General features: G+C 52.4%; 1 protein-coding gene across 2 annotated transcripts in view; it reads left to right on the top strand.

The window, feature by feature from the left end:
- The window catches only part of MGAT5B (alpha-1,6-mannosylglycoprotein 6-beta-N-acetylglucosaminyltransferase B), a 63,477-nt gene that overhangs the window by 36,162 nt on the left and 5,789 nt on the right, over positions 1–21,526 (top strand). Inside the window, exons 6-14 of one of the 2 annotated variants that reach the window (XM_065647920.1) lie at positions 343–513; positions 1,328–1,492; positions 2,126–2,295; positions 12,265–12,396; positions 13,304–13,437; positions 14,108–14,238; positions 16,558–16,713; positions 17,408–17,554; positions 19,254–19,370. In XM_065647920.1, coding sequence (XP_065503992.1) covers positions 343–513; positions 1,328–1,492; positions 2,126–2,295; positions 12,265–12,396; positions 13,304–13,437; positions 14,108–14,238; positions 16,558–16,713; positions 17,408–17,554; positions 19,254–19,370 — 1,323 coding nt within the window. Of the gene's footprint in view, positions 1–342; positions 514–1,327; positions 1,493–2,125; positions 2,296–12,264; positions 12,397–13,303; positions 13,438–14,107; positions 14,245–16,557; positions 16,714–17,407; positions 17,555–19,253; positions 19,371–21,526 lie in introns of both variants that reach the window. The other variant, XM_065647919.1, reaches the window with a different exon arrangement.

Genomic DNA, 21,526 nt, shown 5'->3' with positions numbered 1-21,526 from the left:
AAACCCTGTGGTGTATCATTTCCTGAGGATTAATGGCTTCGCCCTCAGGGAATGCATGTGTTGGTGCTGGAACCAGTGCTAGAAACCCAGGGAGCTACCAGCAAACCCTCCTGGCTCTTCCTCTGCGCCGTGTGCCCCGGGGGCACCGAGCAGGCAAACATCGGCACCGGTACTGGGTGCACCCTGGTTTGCAGCCCCTTATCCACCCTGCCCGTTATTTCCAGCTCCCAGCTGGAGAAGGGTGATGGAGAACAGAGGTTGCCCATTGCAGGGGCAGCTGGCAGGGCTGCCACATCCTGTCCTGTCCTGTCCAGCCCCCCGTGTTTCTTTGCCCCCTTGCAGTGGATGAGGGCCAGGTGGACCTCCGACCCCTGCTATGCGTTTTTCGGCGTGGATGGCACTGAGTGCTCATTCCTCATCTACCTCAGCGAAGTTGAGTGGTTCTGCCCTCCCCTGCCCTGGCGAAACCGGACGGCGGCTCTGCCTTCCCCACCGCCGCTGCCGCGGGTGCAGGTAATGTGGGAGCAGCCCGTGTCCTGGGGGGTCTGGGGGAGATGGTGGCTTCAAGGCTGCTGGAAGTAAATGTTCCCAGAGCCAGCAGTGTCAGCAGGGCCAGGATGCTGTGTGGGTTTTCATAGAATCATAGAATAGTTTGGGTTGGCAGGGATGTTCAAAGCTCATCTAGTCCAACCCCCCTGCCATGAGCAGGGACATCTGCACCAGCTCAGGTTGCTCAGAGCCCCGTCCAGCCTGGCCTGGGATGTCTCCAGGGATGGTTCAGCCACCACCTCTCTGGCCAACCTGGGCCAGGCTCTCACCACCCTCAGGGGCAAAAATATCTTCCTTATATCCAGCCCAAGTCTCCCCTCCTTTAGTTTAAAACCATCACCCCTTGTCCTATTGCTACAGGCCCTTCTAAAAAGTCTGTCCCCATCTTTCTTATCAGCCCCCTTTAAGCACTGAAAGGCACAATCAGGTCTCCCCGGAGCTTCTCTTCTCCAGCTGAACAGCCCAGCTCTCTCAGCCCGTCCTCCCAGCAGAGCCGTTCCAGCCCTCTGATCATCTTGGTGGCCTCTGGACCTCCTCCAACAGGTCTGGGATGTCACAAGATGCTCTGGTTGCAACGGGGCCCCTGGGATTTGGTACATTAAGTGGAGGAGCTCTGGTGTCAGGTCTGGTGGCACCAGGGGAAACTGTCCATCCAGGAGGGACCCGCAGCACCTCAGCCACAACGGCCAAACCTCCACCAGCCCCTGCGGCAGCCCAGGGGCTCCTCTCACAGCTACTTTTCCCTACACTCAAACTGCAGAGCCTGCTCCTTTCCTAGGCAGCTTTCCGGAACGACCTGGCTCACCTCCTGGAGCTCATCGGCACGGGCAAGGAGTCCCTCAGCTTCATGAAGAAGAGGATCCGGCACTTGGCACAGCAGTGGCTGCGGGCGGCTCGACGCCTCGAGCAGAAGCTGAAGGGCCGGCAAAGGGACCAGAAACACGTATGAGTAAATTGCACGGAGTGGGGATCCCACTGGGGAGATGGAAAAGCTCAGCCTGTGGGGACACGGGGAGAGGAGACAGCTGGGGTGTCAGCGAGCTGGGAGGAAAATTAAGTTACAGAAGCATGTGTATCTGCAGTGTCCATGGGCACGACTGTGCATTTGGGGTGTTGCAGGGCTGGTGATGCTGAACGATGGGGTGAATTTTGGTGATGGGTCCTGGTGGGTGAGAGATGATGCCCAGCCAGTAGACAGTCGTCAGCAGCAGGCAGGGAGTTTGGGACGTCCCCTCCGCAGAGGTGCTGAGGTTGCTGGCCCTCCTGTTAGTGTTTTTGTGGGAGATGCAGCTCTGGTCCACGGGACGGACTGCGATGTACATTGGGAACATAAACTGGGGCCCAAGATACAGACCACCAGTTGATGGGAACTGTTAAACTCTGACTATCGGGTCTTTGCTAATTGGACATAGATCACTTGTCTTTACACCTGACTGATTTCCTTGGGTAATTCCAGCATGCAAAAGGAGCTGGAGGGAATCAGGGACCATAAGTCATTTTGGGCTGAAAAACCGAACTTGTCCCTTTCCCCCAGCACCACCCCTCCCTGTGCTGACCCCTCTCCTTGTCTCTCCAGATCCTGATCCACATCGGCTTCCTGACAGAGGAGTCGGGGGATGTTTTCAGCCCGCGAGTGCTGAAGGGGGGCCCGCTGGGCGAGATGGTGCAGTGGGCTGACATCCTGGCCACCCTCTTCCTCCTGGGACACAGCCTGAGGGTCACCGTCTCCCTGAAGGAGCTGCAGAGGTAGGTGCTCCGGTGCTATGGGTGCACAGTCCCCCCCCGAGAGGATCTGCCCCCCAGCACGTGTGTGGGTTACATCATGGTTTTGCCTGAAAGCACAAGGTCTGCAAAGGCTCAGGGGTGGCTTTTCCCCCCACCAGCATCTCAGGCTGTGTTGGGTGGGTGCAGACCACCGGTGTCACGGCTGGGATTGATCCCATCCCTTTCGCATCATGGGGAAGCGGGAAGGACCGGTGCAAACTAAGGCTTTGCATGGGGCTGATGCGGAGATGCCAGGGGCAGGACTCTGCCCTGCGGTCCTGGCACCAGCTCCGAGCAGCATTTAGTCCCACGCTGTCAGCACACAGTGTCCCCGTGTCCCCTGATGCCTGCCGAGAGCCGGGTATGGGAAAGGTTCTGGTTTACCCCTCCTTTCCCCAGGGATGCTCTCTGCGGGGCTGCTGGCCATGTGGCTGCAGGATGCAGGTGTCCTTGGAGGTCGCTGGCTCTTCCCGCTGTGTCCGGCTGTGCTCAACCCTCGTGGCTTTGCTGGTGCTATTTGAGCAGCTCCCTTCCTTCCTTCCTTTCTTCCTTCTCTCCTTCCCTTCCTGCTCAGCTGAGCAGCTGCCAAAAATAACCTGCATCCCTTGCAGGAGGGTGGCAGCCACCAAAGAGTCCATCCTCAGAAGGGACTGGTGGTGACCTGGGGACCTGCGGGGGAATTTATTGCCTCTGGGGCTCTTCTCGCAGAGGGATGGGTGTTTTCTGCCTTGGGATATGGGGTGATGCAGAGTGAAAGTGTGCAAACAGCACCCTGTCTCCGAGAGGGACCAATATTAGATGGAAAAAGTAAGAGAGAACCATGTGCCACGCTCCTCTCTGCTGATGCAGTTCTTTTATTACTGAGCAGATGCTGCTGCCTCATGTAACCTCGCAAAGTTTCCTCGCTTCTTGTGAGACATATCAAGTGGAGGGCAAGTGCCAGGGAAAATGCAAATTAGAGTGGGTTATAAATCGAGAAAAGCCTGAAGCTGCCTCGGGGACTGGGCAGGTTTTGGGCGACGCTAAGCCAGCATTGGCTGCATAATGAGCTGTGCTGAAAAGGGAGTGAAAATAAATAACAATCCTGGAAAAAAAAAAAAAGAAAAACAACAAAAAAACCCCAACCCAGCCCCTGCGGCATTCAGAATTAATGAACGGAATTAGCTCCCAACTAATTAACTCAAAAAAATAATCCTGGTCCTAATGCAAAAGGCAGCAGCTTCTCAAAGAGGCGGGCATGCATCACGGCGATCTCTGCGTGGCGCGCTGAGCTAAACTGATGTGCTAAATAATATCCGTGTACTCAAGGATGAAAGAAGTTAATGGCTGGGAGGGCTGTGGTGGTGTCGTTGTGTGGCTCTTGTTTGTACTTTGTAATGAAGAGCCTCACGGTGGTCGTTTAATGAGGGGAAGGAGCTGGATGAGTCTTGCAGGGGGTTTTGCAGCATCCGTTTCCCTCTGCGGGTGGCTCTGGAGAGCTGAGTTCTGCCTGTAGGAATTTGCCTTCCTCAGAAGCTCAGGAGCTTCCACATCAGTTGGCAGTGATGAGACCTCCTCTTGGATGTGGATTTGGACATGTCCCCTGGGATGTCTGGGAATGGCAGCTCCGTCTCTTCCCCGTCGTGGCTGGGATGGGGAGCAGGCGAGCCTGGCTGGGGCCGCATGTCTGCCACTTGTCCCTGTCCCAGCAATAGAAACCATCCCCACCTCCCCGAGCGTGTGTCCTATGCCTGGCTTTGGTGACATTTTGAATGCCGGACACCCGCATCGTGGGTCCACCCACATGATGGGGTTGGGGTGAGTGGAGGCAGGACCTGGGGCTGTAGCTGGGTACCCCGTGTCCCTTTGGAGACTGAGCCCAGTGCTGGCTGGGACCCTCCTGCAGCCCAGCAAGAGATGGGTTAGTGCAGAGATGGGTTAACACAGGTGTCGGGGAGCAGAGTTCCCCCCGAGGGGAGGACCGAGCCATGCCAGCAACCCTGCTCCATGCCTTCTGATCTCTCGGTAGTGCTGTAGGGCTGGTTCAGCATCAGCGCTGGCTCTGAGGAGAGCTGACATAAACCTTTGTGTGACCGCGAGCGAGCGGGAGGCTTAGCAGAACATGTGTAATTAATCCTGAGTTATGCTAATAGTTGATCTCTGGTACTTCATTAAAGTCTAGTGGGGACTTTACCTGCAGCTGCAGCTTTGGGCAGGGGCTGGTGCGCAGAGAGCAGGGGGATGCGTGAGGGGCTGGAGCTCAGCTGCAGGGATGGGACAAAGCTAAAGCTGTGTCACCGTGGAAGGCTCAGCCCAAACGCTCTGATTTCTTATCCCCGCGCAGCCTCCCGAAGTAGCAAAGCTTTGCTCCGCTGGGAACCGGGGCTAAATTTGTCCCGGGTATCTCTGGTGAGCTTGCAGCAGGGCAGGCACCAGCATCAGGGTGAGTTGGAGGCTATTTTTTTAAAAGTTGAGTCCACTTCTTGTTTATTCTTCTTTGGCATCCCCTGCTCCTTTCACAGCTCAGAGCTGTAGGTGCTTCCACCCAACACAGCATGCACAAAGCACAGGCCGGTGCCCATAAATTATTCAGCATGGAATAATTTCTCTCTTGGTTTGTTTTTTTCTGTCTCTTCAAATTTCTGAGCTGATTTTTCTACACGTATTGATCATTGGCAAGGGATCACTGGCAGGTTTGCCTGCGTACACTTCAGCCAGTAGTTAGGTAGTTATCTGAGAGCTGTTCATTATTAGCATCTGTATCGATTGCAATGCAGCAGTGCCTGGAGGTGGTGGTCAGGATTGGGTCTGAAATACTGGGGATCGGGGTTGTAGGAGGTTGTAGCGAGGGGGAGGTCAGTCTGTTCTCCCAAGTAACATGTGATAGGATGAGAAGAAATGGCCTCAGGTTATGCCAGGAGAGGTTTAGATTGAATATTGAGAACAATTTCTTCCTGGAAAGGGCTGTCGGGCATTGGAACAGGCTGCCCAGGGCAGCGGTGGAGTCACCATCCCTGGAGGGTTGAACAGATGCAGAGATGAGGTTCTCAGGGACATGGGGTAGTGCCAGGGATGGAATAACAGTTGGACTCGATGATCTTGATGGTCTCTTCCAACCAAAATGATTCTGTGATTCTATGATTTTTTTTCTGCAAACCCTTTGTGCTGCATTGGTAGCCAAAATGTGCTTTCAGGGAAGTGAGAATCAAGGCTGGTGTGTGTATGTGTGTGTTGCTTGGTAGTGGAGGAGCGGGGAGTGCCTGAAATACCTGAGCTGGGTTGTTAATGAGGCAGAAGTTGGAAAATTAGAAGTAGATGTTGGAAAATCACAAGCAGCCTATTTGGAGTGACGGCTGTGCTGGTGCAAAAGCTGCAAGAAGCTGAGCCTGTTCCTCCAGCACCCTGGAGGCAGGTGGGGAGTGTTGGGAGAAGGGGCACAATGGGGGCTGTGGGGACCTCTAGCTCCTACCCCTGTCCTTAGGTCACAGGAACGGTCCCGTCGACATCTCCAGCTGCTTTTGTGGGGCTGAGGGACGTGAGTCTGTGATGCTGGAGCTGCTGGAGCAACGGGGGCTATTGATCTCTGCGATGCTGAGAGGTGCTTTTTGCCACGGCCCCCTTGAAATGAACTGCTCATAAGGCAGGACAGAAAGTCGAAGAAAACAGGATTTGATGCCGTGTGGGGTCAGGGCTTTACAAAGTGTTCTCGGAGCTTAATTGCTCCAGTGTCAAGTTCTGGACTCTTAATACCAGTCCTGGCAAGGCACTTAATTTTAAGCACATCCTTGTATCCCGTGCTGGCAGCCTGTTCCCTGCTGAGTGGTGGCGGTGCTTGACATGTGGTTTGAGCTGCTCTCTGGGTGCTGGGATGTTGTGGATGGGCTGTGGTGGGGCCAGCACCACACCGGGACCAGGCTCCACTCCTGCTGGTGCCGCTTTCCTCTCTTTGCCTGGCACATACTTAATTATAACTGCTATTTTCCTATGCTTTCCACAGTCACTGAGGTGTATTCAGGCTGCAAAAAGGGCCATTCAAATGGAAACATGATGTCCAGATGAAGGCACTTCTAATTATTTTCTGGCAGATAAAAGCCGTCTTTCTGTCTTGCATCTGTTCACATGAAAACCCATGCGATGCCCAGGCTCCAGGCTTCACCTTCCTTCGCCAGCTGGCAAATACAGTCCTGAACTGCTCAGGCAAGCCAGGAATTGCTTTTGGAAATGGCCAGAAGTGGCCAGTCGTGTATGGTCATGATGGAGCTACATGACGTGGCTGTGGGATTTATCAGCTCCACACTGGTGGGGAGGAAACCTCAACCTTCAATGCAGCATCAGATGATCCCGTTACTTGAGACCGAGTGTTTCTGTAAGCTGTTGGAGTTACCAGGTTGTTCTTTTTCTGCCCAAGCTTTGATGTTCGTGCCGGGACACAGTTACGTGTGGGATGCTGCGGGCTTGGGAAAGGCTGGATGTTTGGCGACAGGTCTCGGTGAGAGCTGAAGATGATGCCCCCAATCATGGGTACTCGAGCACTGCAAACTCTTGCAAAGATGGAGGTGATGTAGCCTTAACCAAGGGGTTATGCTGGACACACCACTGTGTGTCTGAGCTTTATTGGATTCTCCAGCCCATAGTTTAGTTGGGACACGTCTCCAGCAGACATATCATAGGTGATGGGTTAGGCAGAGGTCCGAGGTGTTAGTCGGTGGAAATCAGCTTTGCTCTAGTGAATATCCATGAAGATTTGGCTAAAGCTGCCCTTTCACTTTGAGCTGCTGGAGCAGTTGGGACAGCAGGGGACAGCCTGTCTGTCCAAGGGTCTGCCCAGGTGTCACAAGCATGCGAGTGCTCAGCTCCTGCTGCTCCCCGGAGGACCCCAAGTATTTATTTCCTTTTCCAGGGAAATTTCTTCATTATTTACTGAATTTCCAGCCAGAAAGAGCCATTTGCTCTGGCACCCTCCTGTTCTTCTCCCAGGTCTGACTCTGTCCAGCCAGGAGGTCAGTGGATCCCATCATCTTCCCTCCTCTTCCTCCCCTCCAGCCGGGTACAGCTGCTTGCAGAGCTGACGCCGTGTAGCTCCACAATTAAAAGCCGGCTACATCGCAACGAGACTGTAAAAGCTGCTTCCTTTAATTACAGCAGCTTCCCGGTGCCTCCGAGGAGGTGGATCGGAGCTTTGCTGGCAGCACACGTGGGGAGCGGGGATGAGCCGTCCTGCCGGGGCGAGGAGCAGCGGGGAGGGATTTCTTCCACCATTGAGGGCTTCATTTTGTAGGAGAGGAAAGCGCATGAATTAGCAGGAATTACCGAGCTGTTAAATTGCGCTCCTTCGTGAAATGTGTTCATTTTGTAGCCAAATGACGACTCGCTTGCTGGGTTCTTTGCCATTGCAGAAACTGCTGCTTTGTCCTGTAAAGGTTTTTCCAACCAAAACGATTCTATGATTCTATAACCTTATTAATCGCTGGGTGATTTATATAGGGTTGATCGTCCCCGGGGGGGCCCAGAGCTTCTCTGGGCTGGCGAGGTTGGGAAGGACGGAGGTTTCTGAACACCAGGAGATGGTTCGACCAGGAGCCCCTGGATCAAACCCAGGCTCCAGCCCCGCAGAGCTGTTGAATCCCCATTTCTGGAGTCTTTCAATCCCCTTATAAGATGCAAAGCATCCAGCAGTCTTCATTCCTCGTAGCTTATCTTTGCAGCCTGGAAAAAATGCCTTCTAGGGGTTGTCCTGGCAGAGGGGATCTCCTGTCAGAATCTGCCCAGACTTGCTGGAGCTGCTGCTGCTCAGCTGAGCAGCAAAAACTTGGTGTTAGCTGTCTCTGAGAACGGAATGCAAAGGTTTCCAGCAGGTGCTGTGTCCTGCCACGACGGGAAAACAGGGTTTTCTTGAACCTTGGAAATAAATAAATTGATTTCTGGACGTCACCCCCCGGGCTGGGTAGGGCTGTGTCACGCGGGATCGATGATGGGCCAGAGAAACAGTCCAGATGCGCTTTGCAAAGGTAAACCCACTGCAGGTGGCTTTAAAAACAGGCTGCAATTGCTTGAAAACCCTTGCTTTTGAGGTCATAAAACCTCACTTTTGAGGTCATCGTGTCCCTTCTAGCAGGAGGAAGAGCTGGGAGCAGAGGCCAAGCAATGGGGCGTTCGTCTTGTGGGCTCCAGTTTGCACTTTAAATTGCTCGTGATGGGCTTGTCACAGACCCCGGGGAGCCTCTCAGGCTCTGCTCTGGCACCTTCCATCCCTTAAATAACAGCTCTATCTCCTGTGGACAAGGGGAAGCCGAGAGAGCAAAAAGGACAGCAGCCCTTCTCCGTCTCCCCTGCTGCAGTCACCGTGCTGATGACAGCAGATGCGGGCAGAGAAGATGCAATTAAATATAATATAGGATATTGGCCCAGCCTGCCAGCCGATGCCCACAAGGTCCATTTAACGATGGACTTTCCAGCCCCAGGAGCGATAACGTGGAAGGAAACGTTGGGTTAATCTGAAAATAGGTCAATGGGATGTAAAGATAACCCCACAGTCATCTGATTCCAGACAGCCCGTACCGCGCTCAGGAAGGGAACGCGTCCCCTGGTTGATTAAAGTACCTATAAGGGGAAAATCACAGGACAAGGGGCTGCTGTAGATTTATTCTGGAGTGGGCACAGCTGGTGGAGGCAGCTGGCGGAGATGTGAGCTCGGCGCTTGCATCCGCTTGGGTCAAAGCCGGTCCTCCCGAAGAGGAGCCGATGTTCTGATCCTGGACGTCGGGATGGGACAAGGGACAAGCCACCGGGTCACCTGCCAGGATGTGCTGAGCCTGGGCATGAGCTGGTCACCTTTCTTGGCTGCTCTGGGACAGGAGATTTCTCCAGGAGCTGGGATCAAGTGGATTTCAAAAGCAAATCTCTTGGCTGCACTGGCTGAGAAGGAGGCATTTGCGCTCATTGATTTTATTTGCGTAATTTCAAGCGCCATTAATAGTACATGGCAGGAGGAAAAATCAGGGAAATTTTGCTCCAACCATGAGTGAAATTGGGTTTAGTAGGAAAATTAGTTGATTTAACTGGCAAATGATGAAAGCTTGAATAAAGAATGTTTAAATAAGGAGGAATTAAAAAAAAAAAAATCCTCCCCACCTCAGAGGTGCAGCCTGGATTTACATGATTGGAATGTTAAAATCAGTGGTTATAAAGTGTTTAGAAAGGAGAAAGGGGGTAAATGAGAGACGTGCTCTGGTTCAAAAACAAAAGACCTGCTTTGAGATCTATTCTTGCCTCACAGCCTTGGCGCTGGGAGTATAAATGGATGTGGCAAAGTCCCGAACACCGGGCAAGGGGACATGTGGCGGATCATGGTGACAAGGTGGGACTGCGGGAGCCAGACCTGCTCTTGCCTCACCGGTGGAAAGTTTTTTGGAGGCTTCAGTATGAGATACACTGATTGCTGTCTCCCCCAACCCTTTGTCAGGCTTGGGTTAGGGCTTTTTAAAATTATGGCTTAGTGTGCAATGCAGTGGCTTGAGCAATGTGTGCCAGCTGGAGAACAGGGTATGCTGCAAGAGAAGTGTTACGGTTTGGGGATTTTTAGTTAAACAGGAGGTTTATGGCTGAGCTGAGTTGTTCTGCTGGAGTGCCAGGTCGGTGTAAATCAGCATTGTTGTTTGGTTCATGATTGAGGAAAAAGCAGCATGTACGTGAGCAAATGTGTTTAGTATTGCATTTCTATAAAATCCTGCGGTTCTTTAATGCTTTAAAAATTCCCCTTCAGCTTCCCCAGGAGGGGCTGATCTCCTTGTTGCCCTATTTATCGGACTGAGGTGGCTGTTGGAGGTGAGAGTCTTTCTGTTCCTGCCATCCTCCCAATCAGCCATGTCGTGTAAAATTGTGCATAAAAGTGATAAAACCGCCGCCTGTTTCCCCTGCGGCTGACCCGGCCGGGCTGCCCCGAGCTGACACTTCTGTTCCTTGTGACACGAGCAATGAAGCAGCTACAAGGGCAGCACTTTGCCTTAAATTGAAATTCTGTGTTTTCCTGGCTTGGGTGAGCGATGTGGTCCCATGTTTACTTGCTCTCTGGGGTCACCTTGTCTCAGGTGGGGATGGGGCTGGAAGAAGGATCTTGATGCCCAGTGCACGAGGGCTTGCAAGCTGTATCAGAAGAAGAGGGAGATATGGCCAGGAGCAGATCAAGAGCCCTTTGTGGTAGAATCACAGAATCATTTTGGTTGGAAGAGGCGCTTGAGATCATCAAGTCCAACTGTTAACCCACCCCTGGCACTGACCCATGTCCCTGAGAACCTCATGTCCGTCTGTCCAACCCCTGCAGGGATGGTGACTCCACCGCTGCCCTGGGCAGCCTGTTCCAGTGCCCAACAACCCTATGAAAGAGAAAACCCAGGTAGGGCTGGAAAGAGAATTCTCAGGTTCAGAAGGGGAAATACGGAGAAATTAGGAGAACCAGTAAGAGAGGTCACATAGAGTGACGGCTTCAAAGCCTGGAAGTGTAAAACCTGGCTGGACCTTTTATTCCCAAGAAAAGGGAAAAATGCTTACAGAGCTGGCTGGGTTAAATTCCCGTCTCCAAACAGGTGCCAGGAGTAAGTGAAGAGCCCAGAAGAAAACAAAGACAGACATCTTGGCAGGCGGGAGCTAAGGGTGAGATTTCACACTGTCTGAGCTCAGACTTGCAAAACGAAACATAAATTCTTAACCTGTTAGAAGGACTGAGAACGAAACAGGGTGACTGCGTGGTGGGAGCGGGGCAGAGCCTGAGCGGATCGAATCGTCTCAATGCTTTGGTTTTCCATGAGGATGTTGCTGTTGCTCTTTGTGTGTAGAGTGGGGTTGTGGGGGTGAGGATGAGGAATTACTGTCTTTGGGAGGACAAAAAAATACAAGAACATTGAAACCGACGGGTGGATCATTTGTATTTCTGAGCAAACTGGCACTCAGAAGTCACAAGTACATGTAAGTAGGATCTTTGAGAAACCTGCTGAAGCTGGAAAGTCTCACAGGGTTTTTTTTCTGAGAAGGAGGAAACATGGTCCAGACGAGCAGATGGGCTGTCAGGCTGACATCAGTGATACACTTAGTGGAACAGCTTTGGAGAGAGGGATTCATCAGCTCACAGAGGTAATTGGAAATGGAAGGAGACATGCCGCAGGTTTACCAGCCGTGTATCATGCCAGATTAATCACAAATCACCTTGGCAGTGAGGTAACTGATAGTCTTGATAAAGAGATTGCAGTCGATCTCATTTATCTGGATTTTCATAATGCATTTTATCCGGCAGAGGAGGAAAGAGTGTGGTTGTTGTAAGGAACCAGCTGAAAACCCACTGAGCAAGACCTGGGGCCCGGCTGCCCTGGCTTTACTGGATTATTTCATAAATAGGACAAAAAGTGAGAAATATTAATGAAATGTGCACAACATCCAAGGACAGATGGTGCCACCAGAGTCAAGGAGAAGCCGTGGGTGCTCCGGGATGTGATGGGTACCTGTAAGGACTGGAATAAGAGAAATGGAGTGTGGTCTATACTGGGGGGGTATAAGGCTGGGAACAGGGAGATTTGGGCTAAACTGGGAGCCTTGCAGGGAGAAGGGGAAAGACGTGGCTGTCACTGGTGTGATTGCATCAAAAGCAAGTGGAATCTGGTGTCTCCAACAAGAGGGATGCAGGGGATTGTGTGTGTCGGATGAGATGCTGGGGATGCTGTGCAAAAGCCTCGTCGCCCACATGGGACGAGCAGGAACTCGGCTGGAGCAAGTGCACAGATTGGGAGCGACCAGGACTCCCCAAAACCTCAGACTTTTTGCCCAAGGAATAAATACTGGGGAGAGGAGAATGATCTTCCTCCCCTTCCATCAACTGGGAGCTGGTCGGTGGCTCCTGTTACAGACTGGGCAGGGAAACGAGTGTCTGTGTTGCATGGTTTTGTGGTGCTGGGGGGCTGACCAGTCCTTCGCGCTTCTCCCCAGTCACTTAGGGGTGCCGCCAGGACGAGGCAACTGCCCCTTAACCAATCCTTTGCCTTTCGACCTGATTTACACCGACTACCACGGGCTCCAGCAGATGAAGCAGCACATGGGGCTGTCCTTCAAGAAATACAGGTAAGCAAAGCCACTCCCTTCTCTTACTCTCTGTTTCATTAATTAGTGAGCAAAGACTAACACTAATGACCTCAAAGAATAAGTCCCCACCTCCAAGGAGTCAGACCCTTCGACTGCACCTTTAGTTTTTGCCTGGCTCTGGCAGTTGCCACCCCACTGCTGCAGCACCAGGAGGTCCCCTCGCTCCGGAACCTCACGTATTTAAGACAAAACCTCATTAGAAGAGACTGAATTGTTAAAAAACCCCTATGTGTACCTGCGGTACGTGTGTGCGTCCCGGTACCGTGCATGCAGCTGGGGTGGCCACAGCACAGAGGGAAGTGCGAGCCTTTTTTGTTTGCAAGAAGCAGAGCCCCATCTCTGGCTCCTTCGTCATCAAGACAAATGTCATTATCCCCTGGTACATCACCAGCTCGGAAAATATGCGATTTAATTTAGTGCTGATAGTCCTGCTATTTATTATGTTTTCTCCCATCTCTTCCACTACCCTACACAATTTTATTAGAGAGAAAAATGACAAGTGGTGTTATTGCTTTTATTATAAATGCATTTGCGCTCACATTCAGCTTGTTTTGCTCTTGTCTTGTTTGATGCTCCCCTTCTCTCCTCGGTCTTGTGCTGGTAATGCCTGCCTCAGCATTCCTGGGATATTGGGAAAAGCATTAACGAGTCTTCAGGAGATACATCATTCTCAAAACCATCAGGAAGATGAATGCCCTGCACGGGGAAATTGCTCGTTCCGGGAGTGAGCATAGGTTTGGGAAGCGCTGCTGGGGATCTTCCTGCACCCTGCGCTTGGGGAGCAGACAGGGGATGAGCTGCCTGCGGACACCAGATATTCCTGGCAGTGGGACTTTCTTGAACAAAGATCCTTGAGGTGTGACCACGGTCTTGTCTCCTCTCCCAGGTGCCGCGTCCGGGTCATCGATACCTTTGGGACTGAGCCGGCGTACAACCACGAGGAGTATGCCACGCTGCGCGGCTACCGCACCAACTGGGGCTACTGGAACCTGCAGCCCACCCAGTTCATGACCATGTTCCGTAAGTGGGGGACGGGGCATGACGGGGCAGTTTGGGGGGTTTGCAGGCACCGCAGGAGCGGGTCTCGCCTCCTTTAGGAGGTGATGCATGGGCAGTACTGTGCTCCCCGGCTCTGCTTCTGCTTCCCCTGCCTGCAAGGAGCTCCCGAATCTGCTTGGCCACCTCTTGGGCTGTAGGAATGTTCCTTCCTCTGCAACGGGTCATTGGCTCCAGCACAGCCAGGAGCTGCCAGCTCCTGGAAGGGGAAACGTGGCATGGTTTTGGTTGTGAAGCCTGGTTTTACTTCAGCTGAGGTTCTAAAGGTGAGAGGCAGCTCAGTGGTTCAGACTTGCCTGTGGCATGGAAAAGAGATGTGCTTGTCTGAAAGGAGCCCAGTGACCTCTTGGGCACCAAGTGACTCAAAAGTTGCTTTTTCCTGGATGGATAAAGCCCATTTGACAGCTTTTAAAAATGCCTTACTTTTTAAAGAGTTGCTCAAGCGAGTTCCAAAGCCTGTATTTTCTGAACTGCTTGCATGGAATTCATGCCGTTTTTCCTTAAAGCTCCAGCAAGGCTCGGGAACTGGGCTCCTCTTGGTCCTCATGCTGCAACAGGGCCACATCCTCAACCCTGATGAGGTCTCAAAAAACGTCTTGTCCATCCACATACGTTCTCCTCTTGGTGTCCACAGCTCACACCCCCGACAACTCCTTCATGGGCTTTGTGTCGGAGGAGCTCAACCAGACGGAGAGGCAATCCATCAAGTCTAACAAAGTGAGCAGCATGGCGGTGGTGTACGGGAAGGAGGCCAGCATCTGGAAGGTGGGTGTCCTGGGCGCCGCTGCCCCTGGCTCTTAGCCTGAGCTTTTGAGGCGTAGATCTCAGGGGCTTTGTAGAATGTGACATGTCCAGAGCCTCTGAGCAAACAGGGCAGAAGCTGGTGAGACCTTGTCCCCAGCTCTGTGCTCTGGATGATGCTTCCTCCCAAGAGGCTGCTGAGACCGAGGAGTTCATATCAGTGATTTACTGTAATTGATTACAGTGATTACTGTTAGATGATTTCCTGGGTTATGACGGGGATGTGAAAGGGGGTTTGCTGCCCTCACACCTGTAATGCCCAAGGGAGGGGTGGGCAGCGGTGTGGGGCGTCTTGCTCCATCCTAGCAGGTGCTTGGTGCTGGTCCTTGCTGGGACGCCGCACTTGGCCACATTTGGTGCCTCCTGGCCAAGGCCACCTCCAGGCCAGTAGATGTGGGGTAAAACCCTTTGCTTTCTTCCCCAAACTGCCTTGTCAGTGAGCAAAAAGACCAACAATACCCCCAGCCCCCCAAAACATCCCCTCTGCATCTCCTGTAGCAGTCAAGGGACGTGTTCTTCTCCCTGTCTTATCCAGAGCGAGCTAGCTGCTTTTCCTTCTAGGGCTTAAAAAAAAAAAGAGGAGAGCTAATTCTCACTGTCTCTTGATTTATTTCTATTTCTTTTTCCCTTTGTGCACCACCTGGGGCTGTTCCAGTTGCAGGTACTGTACTGCACCAGCTGCTGCTGGGCTTTACCTCTGCGCATCTTCTCACCAGAGAAAAGGTTTTGCCGGAGTCGCCTTTTTCTCATCATGGGCTCAGTCCTCCTGAGCTGCCAGGATCGATGCGGGTTGATGCAGCCAGAGTGTCCCCTCCCTGTCCCCACTGTGTAGTGGATTTGTTCTTGCAGGGCAGGATCCGGCCATGCCACACCATCTCCTCCTATTCATGGGTGTTTGTGGCTTTTCCATCACCCGCCACATCTGAGAGCAAACCTCCACACCACCCATGTAGCTCAGGGGCTCCCCAAAAACCCCACTGAAACACACTCAATCTCATTTTAGGGGAACTGTAACATTTAGATGTCTTTTTGTATCGTTTCCTTGCCCTTCCTTATCCAGAAGTTTCATTTGAGCTTGGTTAGGTTAGTTTGGGAAGGCACCAGAGGGAGTTAAAACCTCAGAACGGACATTTTCCTTCAGCCGTAGTGCTGTGAACGTTTGCTCCTTTTAGCCAGAATTCACAAACAACATCAATTTCCCCAAAACTGCGTATTTGGAGTAATTACTGAGTGAAGGGGCTGGGGCTAATTCTTGCTGGTGGCTGTTTCTCAATGCCAGGCTGTCCAGGCATTGCTTTGCATCCCCATGTCCTCTGTAAGAAAATAAGGAGAAAAAGGAGCTTTTCCTTATTTTGAGTGATTTTTGAGGTCAGTGGTGCCAGGTGTTACCCAGGGACTCCAAGCTGTGTTCCACTCCCATCACCCCAAGCCCTTTGCATTAGAGAACTGATAACAAAACGGTGCTGATTTGGGTATTAGTGGCACTGTGGTCAGGATTTCACCCTGCGGCGTCATCACGCAAAAAACACTTGTTTTTTAGCATTAGAGAAGTCCAGGGATATGTGGCTGAGGACAGAAATACAATGTTCAGGGAGGCTTTAAGGCAACATATGGAGTTTTCTCAAATTTTGGATTTATACATCCTTATTCCCTCCTGGCCTCTGCACTTTTGGAGCCTATTGCAGCACTGGAACAAACTGAAAATGCAGCATCCAAAGGATGGTCCCTGCGTGGTTTTTCCAAGCAAAAAAAAAAAAAAAAAACTGCAATAGAGAAATGGTTAAAATGGAAGGCTGCTTTGGAAAGCAAAAGGAGGAAAGCCTCCAAAAGAAGAAAACTGATGACACCTGGATTTTTCCAGGTAGTAAAACAGGGTTAAACCTGAGTGAGAAAATCCTGGGGACTCGTTACTTGGAATAAGAGACCATTAGCAAGCTGTGGTCTTTGCAAACTTCCCTCTCAATTCCCTGAAACCTTTAATTGAGCAGCTCCAGAGTGGAGGTTGCAGGAAGGCAGGAGCTCGCGGTCGTTGATGTTCAGGGAGCTGGGCTGGTCCAGGACGCGTGTCCCAGGGATGCGGAGGGGAGGGTGCAGGTTTTGTGCTGCTGCGGGTTGGGCTGAAGCATTGATTTGATGACCTTAAGGGTCTCTTCCAACCAAAATGATGCTACGATTCTATTGTGGGTGCTCTGGTTTGAGGGTTAAATCACTCCCCCATAACCATGGCATGGGGGGGTCAGCCCCATCTTCTGGAGCAGTTCACACCTCTACCTTCCTCTCCAGGGCAAAGAGAAGTTCCTGGCCATCCTCAACAAGTACATGGAGATCCACGGCACGGTTTATTATGAGACACAGCGGCCGCCCGAGGTCCCGGCATTTGTGAAGAACCACGGGCTGCTGCCACAGCACGAGTTCCAGCAGCTGCTGAGGAAAGCAAAGGTGGGTGAGAACCAGCCAGGGTGTTGTGGGACCCGTCCCCCCCTTAACCAGCCAGCAGCGAGGACTCGGTTGCCTTGAGAAATAAAACCTAATTAAAGGAGACACCGTTATCTGTGCTCCTCCCAGGCTTGCAGGCACTATCAGCGGGGCTAATTAGCCAGGAGTGGAGCAGAGCACATCATTTCAAATCAAGACGCGTCTGATGAGTTTCTCCTTTCAGACTGTCCGCAGACAGAGCACAAAGTTTCCTGATTAATTCATTTGTTGCTAAGTGGGGTGTGTTGGTTTGTTTTTTTTTTTTTCCTCCGCATACCTGCATTAAAAATAAATGGGATTCTCGGAGCGAGCGTGTGGGATGTGGGTGCATCCTGGTTGCCTTCAGCTGGAGTCTGGGGGAAATGCTGTTGGTTCCTGAATGGCTTTGCCAAACCAGTATTTCTACATACAGGACCAATATGATGGTTGTAGCCAATTGCAGCTCCTGAACACCCTGTCGCTTTGCATGAGTGGGCTGTGAGCCACGGAGCAGGGGGAATTTTTAGCACGTTTAAGCTACGGGGTGTTGAGCCACATGGAGCTGCCTTAGAGGCCTGGCGCGCAGGACCAGAGCAGCAGAGAGGGATGCTGGTGGGTTATTTGGGAGACTTTCCTATGGGAATGGCTGCTCACCAGCACATGGGTTTCTCTCTTGCAGCTCTTCATTGGCTTTGGGTTCCCCTACGAGGGTCCTGCCCCGCTGGAGGCCATCGCCAACGGCTGCGTTTTCCTGCAGGCGCGTTTCAACCCCCCGCACAGCTCCCTCAACCACGAGTTCTTCCGCGGGAAGCCGACGTCAAGAGAGGTGAGGCTGGCAGGAGGCGAGGGGACGGGCCGGGTGGAACCACGGGAAGAGCAGTTGCTGAACTGAGATTGTTTTTGTTGGTGAGATTTCCTCCAAAGGCAGAAGTGCAGATACCTGCAGATGGGGTCCCCTCTCCCATCTTTGCATCATAGAATTACAGAATGGTTTGGGTTGAAGGGACCTTCTCAGCCCATCCAGTGCCTCCCTGCCATGAGCAGGGACATCTGCACCAGCTCAGGTTGCTCAGAGCCCCGTCCAGCCTGGCCTGGGATGTCTCCAGGGATGGTTCAGCCACCACCTCTCTGGCCAACCTGGGCCAGTGTTTTACCACCCGTCATCTCCATCCAGAGCACTTGGATGAAAGGGACCCTGTCTTGGGTTTGGGGTTGCAAAGAAAGTAGCGCAGGAGATTTCTTCAAACCACAAACCCCAGCTCATCAGCACAGATCTGCACAGAGCCCATACCGTGCTCCCAAACCAGGGTGATGCTCCCGTTTTGCACACCCAGAGGGATGCCAGGACCGCCACGGTCTTGCAAAGGTACAAAATCCTCCCCAGGCTTGCCCGCTGCTGGGAATTCAATCTAAGTGAAGCAGGAACTCTTTAAAACTTAAAGGGTTGAGAAAATTGCCTCTTTTATTATTAATAAAGTGGATAATGCAGTGCAATGCTCGCTCTGGCTGAGAAGGGCTTTGCTGGGGGCTGTGTCTGCTCAGCCCTGCTGCAGCCCAGCTCGGTGGTGCCCACTGTGGGTTTGGGGAGAAGGGCTGTCCTGCACCCCCCGGTGTCTGTCCCATGCCACCCCCTAATTAGCTAATTAGCACCAGTGTTAACAGCCATCCCAGGTGGATGCTGTGGTTGTGCTTCAGCTTGGAGCTGAGAGGGCAGCTGGGGGCAAGGGCTGTGAGATGCCCTGGGGTGTTTATAAGCCGGAGGACAAGGAGGTGATCAATCTGTTGGCAAAAAATGGGAAAGGACAGCAAGCTGGAGAATGAAATAGCGAGTGTGCACTGCTCTCCTCCTCCAGCTGGCAGGTTTTCAGGCCCCTCTGCAACACTTCACGGTGCCCCCAGAACACCTCCTCTGCTCAGCATCCTCCCTCTACCTTCCCTGAGAGATCTGGGCTCTGGCCGCCTTGCAGCAGCGTGGGGCTGAAAGAAAAAAGGCATATCCTCAAAAATTGCTTGGTTGAGAGGCGGGTGACTGTGGGGTTCCTGTGCACAGGGCTGCCTGTGGCATCGGGGCGATGCAGCTTCCAGCACTGCTGTCTCCCAGTGTCACACTTCCCTGGCCATTGGTGGTGAGGGATTTTCTGTCTCGTATCTGGAGCTGGCACACACAAAAGACAAGGTGCCTTCTCAGAGATTTGCTGTTTCGGTCTACTTTTGCCATTCCAGGCCCACAAATGGTTCGGGTCAAGTTTAGGTTTTACCCACATGACAGCGATGGGTATACTCAGGGCTTCACGGGTGATTTCAGTGTTGATGGGAATGGGGCTTCCCAACCCAGTGGGAATTTTAGAGCATCGGCCTGAGGTCAGGGGGCAGCTGGATTCAGAGGAAACCTCGTTTTTCTACCACATCTCTATGTGCAATGGTTTAAAACCAGTGCGTTTGTGTCTGAGCCTGCTGCTCCTCTCTGTGAGCAGCAGCCGTTCTGGCAGGGATTGCAAAAACCAGCTCACGCTGCTGTGTTTTAGGTGTCCTCCCAACACCCATATGCCGAAGACTTCATCGGGAAGCCGCATGTCTGGACTGTCGACTACAATAACTCCGAGGAGTTCGAAGCTGCTATCAAAACCATCATGAGCACCCAGGTACGGCTTGGTGGAGGTGGCACAGTGATGTCCCCACTGCTGGGTTTGCAGGGACAGATATCGGCGGTGTTTCTGGTGCCTGGCTCTCCCTTTCGAGTGTTAATTGCTTTTCCTTCCTTGCTTCCCCGTGGAAATTATTTGCATGTGCAGAGCAGGAGTCCTCCTGTCCTGCAGCTGCCGGGGACTCGTGCTCTCACCTTGCTTTGGTACTGAGCATCGTGTTTGTCCAGGGCAGTGCTGTGCTTTTTAGGGACCCCCGGGAATCCTCCGGGCAGAACCAGAGCAAGGGGAAGCTGAGATAAGGGAGATGAGGTTTGGGAGCAGGAGGCTGATGTTGCTGGAGACGTGTGGCAGTGGTGGAACCTGGCACGAAGCAAAGATAAACCCAGAGAGCATCTCCCTGCAGCTACCCCGAGAGCCACCGGCCTCTGCGCCTGCTGTTCCCCCATTTCACTGTTCGTCGTTACTGTTTGGATCGAGCAAATCACTAGGAATAGCTCCAGGAGTTGCCTCTGTTAAGGATGAAAGGTTGTAATGAAGGAGGGGGATGCAGGGGCCCCCCAGGAAGGCAGCGTTCCCGCTGCTCCTGCCCTGGAAACGCTCCTGCGTTAATATTTACCTCCTGCCCTGTGGCAGGAGCCTTTCAAGTTGTGCAAATTATTAAAGTAAATTTTCCCAGAGGGGTGAAAAGTGCTGATCTCCGTTTTGCTTGCAATTTGCTTAGCTCGGGATGAGCTGTCGCCTCACGAGGACAGGGATGCGCTGTGAAACCAGGACTCTGTGTCAGGCTGCAGTGCTCCGGGGTTCACAGGACTGGCTGGGATTTTGGGGGCACAGGGGTGATGCTGGCAGGAGAGGTGTCATCTTTGCTTTTCCCTGCATTAGAGGCTGCAGAGGCGGGTGTCTGTGACAGTCTGGGGACTTTATTCAGCTGATGTGACCACGCTGTCTGCCCAGGTCTCACACCTTATCGTGGGTGTTGCCACGGCTCTTCACCTCAGGCTGATTTTTCTCTATGAGTTTGCAAAGACTGAACGAACCCGACTTAGGAAAACAGTTGTTGTTTTGCACATTCATTTCGGTGTCTCCATTAAAATTAAATTAAAAATAATTACATCCCTGCTGCTGTGCTGCCGGGCCAGCTGTCAGCGCTTGACCCTCCACCATCTGGGCTGGAGAGATGGTCCCAAAGCGAAGACGATGCCACGGGTGGGTGGTGAGAGCTGCTGGTCTCTGTTTCAGGAAAGAGAAGGAAATCTTCTGTATTTCCAGAAAGGGGAAAGAAAATAGCGAAGCCTGGGGCTGCTGTGCTATTAAAATAATTTTTAAAAAGATTGGAGAATTAAGATGGGAGGGAAAGGGCTCTGCTGGCTGCTGAGCAGCCGTGTTGCGCTGCAATGTTGACTGGATGTGCACCAGGTCATTTAGATGCTTACTGATAACCCCTGGTTGAAAAGAAAAGAAGAAAAAAGGATTTAGGAGAGGATTTGGCAGTGCGATGAGCAGGAGGAGCCGGTGTGGGGACCCGCTGTGCTGCCCTTTCCTGTTTCGCCTAAAGATGAGCTCCTGTCTCTGCTCTTCTCCCCATTCCCACTCTTCATGTAAATGCAGCTGCGGTGCAGTCACAACACGTCCCTCCTCCCTCCCTTAATTAACATTTCTTCAGTTTCAGAGCAGCTGACAGAGGGCAGAAAGGGAGAGAGGAAACGGCCTCAAGTTGCACCAGGGGAGGTTGAGTTTGGATCTGGGGAACAATTTCTTCCCCAAAGGGCTGTGGGGCATTGGAACAGGCTGCCCAGGGCAGTGCTGGAGTCACCATCCCCGGAGGGGTTGGACAGACGGGGATGAGGTTCTCAGGACACGGGGCAGCACCAGGGTTTGGTTAATGGTTGGACTCGATGATCTTGAGGGTCTCTTCCAACCAAAATGATTCTATGTGTACTTGGATAAACTCCATCTTCTATAAAAACATGGGTCAGCTAGAGCCACCTCTCAAAGCCTTATTTCGGAGGGGTCTGGCTGCACCCAGCAGGGACCCCCACCCCGAGCTTCCCTCCCACGAATCATCCCAACCGCTGGAATGACCCTCGACTGCCGGGAGGCTGAAGTCCTAAATTTGCCTCAAAACCAGCTGCTGACACCCCACTGGCACAGAA

This window comes from Caloenas nicobarica, chromosome 18, assembly GCF_036013445.1.
Source record: "Caloenas nicobarica isolate bCalNic1 chromosome 18, bCalNic1.hap1, whole genome shotgun sequence".
NCBI classification, from domain to species: Eukaryota; Metazoa; Chordata; class Aves; order Columbiformes; family Columbidae; genus Caloenas; species Caloenas nicobarica.
This window is presented reverse-complemented; position numbering and strand designations above follow the sequence as displayed.